Genomic DNA, 6248 nt, shown 5'->3' with positions numbered 1-6248 from the left:
AGAACGTGGTGGGCGTTTAAGAAAGTCCCCGGATGCAGTTGTGATTGACTGTACACTGCTAAAGAGTTTCGCTCTAGTCGAGAGGTGGTAAGAGAAACAACTTTTTTGAATATAGATAATTCTTGCAAGCCATTGTTATACTTGTATGTATACTAACACTGTGCTGCTAATTGTGGCTGTTAGTTACTTATTGTGTTTAGGAAGTAGAAACTTTGAGGAATTCCACATGCTAGTTCCTTAGCTTTCCATCTAGCTGGCTGGCTCGTACCTTATGGGTACGCCCAAAAGTTGACGACCTAGGATAGCAATTTTATTGTTGTCTAATCTACTCAGGCGTTACACTTTATCATAGGTAAATCCTTGTACTTAACTGATACCTTGTTAATTAAGAAGACTTGAGCAAAAGTTAGATAAATAATCAAAACAAAGTTCAGTCAGTGCTCTGCTGCTGATTTCTGTTTCGCCGGCAGGCTCCAGCCGGTGGACTTTGGTTTTGAGACAAAGGTTAGAGGAAACTAAAACTGTCCAGCAGTAACAATCAATCAGACATTTACTCCGCTTCTCCTTCTATTCTCTCTCCCTCTCTTTCTCACTCTCCTCACTTTCTCTCTCCCCAACCTCTCTCTGCCCAGCGTCTGCAGCCCGTGTGGTAGGTCGGTGTTAGGAAGGCAGCAGGACAGGAGACAGAATGCAGAACGTAAAGTGTGTAGTGGTGGGGGACGGTGCCGTGGGTAAAACATGCCTCCTCATCTCCTACACCACCAACGCTTTCCCTGAGGAGTACATCCCCACCGTGTTCGACAACTACAGCGCCCAGGTGTGTGTGTGTGTGTGTGTGTGTGTGTGTGTGTTACACATGTTTTACACAAAACGTTTACACAAAACGTTTACACACTTGTGTGTTTGTCACAGATGACGGTGGACGGCCGCGTCATCAGCCTCAACCTGTGGGACACAGCCGGACAAGAGGAGTACGACCGCCTCCGCACTCTGTCCTACCCCCAATCCAACGTCTTCGTCATCTGTTTCTCCATCGGGAGTCCTTCCTCCCATGCCAACGTCCGCCACAAGTGGCACCCGGAGGTGTCTCACCACTGCCCCAGCGTGCCCATCCTCCTAGTGGGGACCAAGAGGGACCTGAGGAGTGATGGGGAGACGGTGAAGAAGCTGAAGGAGCAGGGTTTAGCTCCCACCACACAGCAACAGGGGAACAGCATGGCTAAGCAGATAGGAGCAGTGAAGTACATGGAGTGCTCTGCTCTGACGCAGGAAGGGGTCAGGGAAGTGTTCAGCGAGGCAGTACGGGCCGTGTTGTATCCCGTTACCAAAAAGAATGCCAAGAAGTGTGTACTGTTGTAATGGAGGGACACAGATGGGGAGAAGGAGGGAGAGACAATGACGGCGCAAGGTTGAGTTTGTTGGAGGAGATGGACTCAGCTGCCTCTCGGCCCCCTCTGCCTCTCGGCCCCCTCTGCCTCTCGGCCCCCTCTGCATCTCGGCCCCTTTGCCTTTAAAGACTCTTGATTCAGCTCACTTCTCTCCTTCCTCCAGCCCCTCAAAATCAAATCTGGAACTCACTCAGTTCCACTGCTTTTCCCCCTAATTCCCCTCTAATCAGGGACTGATTTAGACCTGGGACACCAGGTGGGTGATTCCCCTCTATTCAGGGACTGATTTAGACCTGGGACACCAGGTGGGTGATTCCCCTCTAATCAGGGACTGATTTAGACCTGGGACACCAGGTGGGTGATTCCCCTCTAATCAGGGACTGATTTAGACCTGGGACACCAGGTGGGTGACTCCCCTCTAATCAGGGACTGATTTAGACCTGGGACACTTGGTGTGTGCAATTAATTACAAGGTAGAACAGAACCAGTTGTTCAGACCTTTGTAGTACACTGGCTCTATTCCTTGTCCTCAGAGTTTAATCCACTTCTAATTCTATCATCACCAAGTTGACTATACCAACAGGGTGCAGATAGCCTCACTCCTCCCAGTCCGCTCAAACCTGTGTTAGTGTTACCACTTGATTTTTTTTGTTGTTTTTTTGTTGCAATGTTCGAAAGATGCTTCTGCGTAAATAATCGGTCTGTTTTGTTTCGTATGATCCCTTGCCATTAAGATGTTTCTTAATATGCCATGTTGGCTGATAGAGCTGGAGAGATGAGCTCTGCCTTAGTAAGAGGTTAATCATTACCTCATTCACAGCCTCTCCAGTTGATTATTCAGGCTATCCATCTGTCTATCTATCTGACTGTTGAAAACACACCTGGAAATAGCCTATACGTTTTGGGAATCTTGTTCTGTACAGTTCTCTGCTTTAGCTAGGTGTCCAGTTTACCTTCTTAATGTCCCTTCAAATGGATATTAGCCTAATCCAAGTATGATGCAAGGGCCAAAGCAATGGGTTTGTGTGCAGACATTTTAAAATGAATGAATGGATTGGTTGGATGAATGTTGTGAGTTTGTATGATTTAATGCTGACGGGAATGGTGGAATGACGGATATATCAGATTGTCGGTTCTAGTTATTTATGCCAATTACATTTTAATGTGCCTTATTGTAAGATATCTGACGTTTATTGTATCTACCTTATTGATTATTTGCTTTAGATGCCAAAACTGTTGGGTAGCTGTGTGTTTGTGTGAGAGATACTAGAGTTGATTAAACTCCACGTTACATCCTCTCAGAAGAACCAAAGCTTTAAATGAAACCAAAGCTTCTTTATCAAAGTTCCATGAAACCACTTTTTGACATTACACAATGTTTCTCCCCTCGGTCTACTCTAAGACGGATGTAGCCCCACAACTGACATCAGAGAAGTGTTGTGAGTGTTGTGGTGTGAACTTGTGTTCACAGCCCTTAGCGTTTGCCTCTAGAATGCTACAACCTATATGAGGCTGGGGTTTGATTACTGGCTGTGATAACTGACAATAACTACAACAGGAAATAGGGCTAAGATTGCACATTTATTTTGGCATATTTTTTCCCGCATTTTATTAAGTAAATGAAACGTGGGCAGTATAGTCTGGACATTTGATAGGGTATCATGTACAGGGTCAGACCTATTTACATGTGCTTCACAAATGGTACCCTACTGCCTTTTTAGTGCATCAAGTAATAGGGTACCATTTGTGACTCACTCAGAGTATTAAAGAATAAAACCAAGAGAGCAATTAAAACTCATTCCTATTTTATATAATCTTTAAAAACAAATCTATATATTCAGGTGTTCAGCTGGTATTTTGAATATAAACGTAACAGTAACCAATCATGGGAATTCACTCCTAGGGAGGGAGAGAGATGCAAATTATTGTTTGAGAAAAAAATCTGTGTGTGGTAGAAACATACCACTCCACCTCAAGTTCACTTCTTATTCTGTCATGTGGAGATCCTTCAGGGCTTCGTGGAAACAGATGTTGGTTGAACATATTGCTGAGACTGTGTTTAGAGTGTTTAAGAGAATGAAAGCATGTCTGTCAGTGTAAATGCTATGGGTTGCTTGTTGTGCTACCGTGTCCTGATATTTACTCTGTCTAAACAGAACACACACCTGTGGCTTTTTTGTCTGCGGTCTTACAGCTAGCTGTGTGTGTGTGTAGGCCAGTGTTTTCAGAACTCCTGCGGCCCCCAAGGGGTTCATGTTTGGTTTTTGCCCAACCTCAAAGCTTGATGATTTTTGAATCAGCTGTGTAGTGCTAGGGCAAAAACCCAAATGTCCACCTCTTGGGGTCCCCGGGACCGAGTTTGGGAAATAATGGTGTAGGCTGGTGTGTACGTGTGGGGTACTCTATAATACACTGGGAACTTGATTTGTTTGTAGAATTTTTGTAATTTCATATATTCTGATCAAAAATATAAATGCATTATGTAACAATTTTTTGGATTACACTGAGGTACAATTCATATAAGGAAATCAGTCCATTTAAATGAATTAATTAGGCCCTAATATATGGATTTCACATGACTGGGAATACAGATATGCATTTGTTGGTCAAAGATATCATAAAAAAATTGTTTCACGCTATCTCTATGCATTCAAATTCAATAAAAGGTAATTGTGTTCGTTGTCTGTAGCTAATGCCTGCCCATACCGTAACCCTACCGCCACCATGGGGCACTCTGTTCACAATGTTGACATCAGCAAACCGTTGACCCACACGACGCCATACACGTGGTCTGCGGTTGTGAGGCCGGTTGGACGTACTGCTATATTCTCTAAAATGACTTTGGAAGTGGCTTATGGTAGAGAAATGTAAACATTTCATTCTATGGCAACAGCTCTGGTGGACATTCCTGCAGTCACCATGGCAATTGAAACTTCCTTTAAACATGAGACATCTGTGGAATAGTGTTGTGAAAAAACTGCACATTTTAGAGTAGCCTTTTATTGCCCCCAGCACAAGGTGCACCTTTGTAATGATCATGCTGTTTAATCAGCTTCTTGATAGGTCACACCTGTCAGGTGGATATGAGAAATGCTCACTAACAGGGATGTAAACACATTTGTGCACAACATTTGGGAGAAATATGCTTTTTGGGATCTTTTATTTCAGCTCATGAAACGTGGGACCAACACTTTACATGGTGTGTTTATATTTTTGATCATTGTATATCAAAAGTCTTTTTGTATAAATTAACAATGAAATGATTTTAAACTATGCTAAATAAAATTGTTATAGTTAAATAGGGATATTGTGCTATTTCCTGTGAGGTGTTCTCTGCTTCTGCAGATTGTGAGCTTGTGGGTTCAAAGTGGGTGAACCTGTAGGTGTGGCTGAAGCCTGCAGGATACATTGTAATGTGACTTATTATTGACTAACCAAATGGAACAGAGCTTAGATCATGTAAAGCTGTGGACATCAAATGATGAACGTGAAATGGAAACTTTTCATGACACAGTAGGATCTAGAACACAGCTCTAAGCACCAGGTCATGACACAGTAGGGTCTAGAACACAGCTCAAAGCACCAGGTCATGACACAGTAGGGTCTAGAACACAGCTCCTAGCATCAGATTATGACACAGTATGGTCTAGAACACAGCTCCTAGCATCAGATTATGACACAGTATTGTCTAGAACACAGCTCCTAGCATCAGATTATGACACAGTATGGTCTAGAACACAGCTCCTAGCATCAGATTATGACACAGTAGGGTCTAGAACACAGCTCAAAGCACCAGGTCATGACACAGTATGGTCTAGAACACAGCTCCTAGCATCAGATTATGACACAGTATGGTCTAGAACACAGCTCCTAGCATCAGATTATGACACAGTATTGTCTAGAACACAGCTCCTAGCATCAGATTATGACACAGTATGGTCTAGAACACAGCTCCTAGCATCAGATTATGACACAGTAGGGTCTAGAACACAGCTCTAAGCACCAGGTCATGATACAGTAGGGTCTAGAACACAGCTCTAAGTTTCAGGTCATTATACAGTAGGGTCTAGAACACAGCTCTAAGCATCAGGTCCCAAGTGGCTACATGTACTGTATGTATTCAGTCCTTTTTAAAAGTTACATTTAGGCTACTGTGGCATATTTATTAGCACAGTCTTTGATGGCAATAAGAAATTGCTGCACTAAAATACATGTACATCTGTATTTTGTAGTTTGTGTTGAGTACATATTCATTCTTCAACACAAGATGGCGACAAAGTCCCTCGGTTTTATTCCACATTCCCAGCTTGACACTCCTCTGGTTTACACTCTGGTTTTACAAAACCTTTTTCATTCAGAGGTTGTTTCCCAAATGGCACCCTATTCCCTTAACAGTGCACTACCTTTTAACCAGTGCCCACATAGGGCTCGGTTCAAAAGTAGTGCACTATATAGGGAATAGTGCCGTTTGGGACACAATTCTGACTTAATGTTCCACCCTCCTCTCCTCTTCTCTCTGAGTCATCCTTTCAACTCAGTAGACACCTACAAGTTCCATCCATTCTTCCTGCTCTAGAATGTCAAAGTGTTGCTAACTCTGAAAACTGTCTGTGACCTTCGTGGGCGTTGTCTCTAAACACATGATAGATGTGGGCGTTGTCTCTAAACACATGATAGATGTGGGCGTTGTCTCTAAACACATGATAGGTGTGTTGAACTTCACCAGCAAACTCCCACAACAGTGTGCATATTCTCTGTCCTGAAATGTTTTATTCCGTTCATGTTTGTGTTCTATTCAAGAGGTTGACATTTTTGGCACAGAATATTTGGCAGGCCAACATTTAGTAGACACAATATGGA

The 6248-nt window shown here is 43.1% G+C and overlaps 1 protein-coding gene across 1 annotated transcript; it reads left to right on the top strand.

The window, feature by feature from the left end:
* On the top strand, nt 1-4687 carry LOC135526700 (rho-related GTP-binding protein RhoG-like). The gene is made up of 3 exons (XM_064955276.1): nt 1-87; nt 633-817; nt 913-4687. Exons 2-3 carry the CDS (start codon nt 689-691, stop codon nt 1357-1359), a joined length of 576 nt encoding a protein of 191 aa, XP_064811348.1. The 5' UTR covers nt 1-87; nt 633-688; the 3' UTR covers nt 1360-4687.
* Nucleotides 4688-6248: the final 1561 nt, after the last annotated feature.

Source organism: Oncorhynchus masou, chromosome 32 (genome assembly GCF_036934945.1).
Source record: "Oncorhynchus masou masou isolate Uvic2021 chromosome 32, UVic_Omas_1.1, whole genome shotgun sequence".
Lineage (NCBI taxonomy): Eukaryota > Metazoa > Chordata > Actinopteri > Salmoniformes > Salmonidae > Oncorhynchus > Oncorhynchus masou.
Note: the sequence above shows the minus strand (reverse complement) of the source record. Positions and strands in the feature narration are given on the sequence as shown.

What these genes read in the sequence shown, in the direction of transcription:
- LOC135526700 (XM_064955276.1), top strand. Translation starts at nt 689, where the DNA reads ATGCAGAACGTAAAGTGTGTAGTGGTGGGGGACGGTGCCGTGGGTAAA. An exon ending in TCGACAACTACAGCGCCCAG is followed by an intron (nt 818 to 912) that starts GTGTGTGTGTGT and finishes TGTTTGTCACAG; the next exon opens with ATGACGGTGGACGGCCGCGT.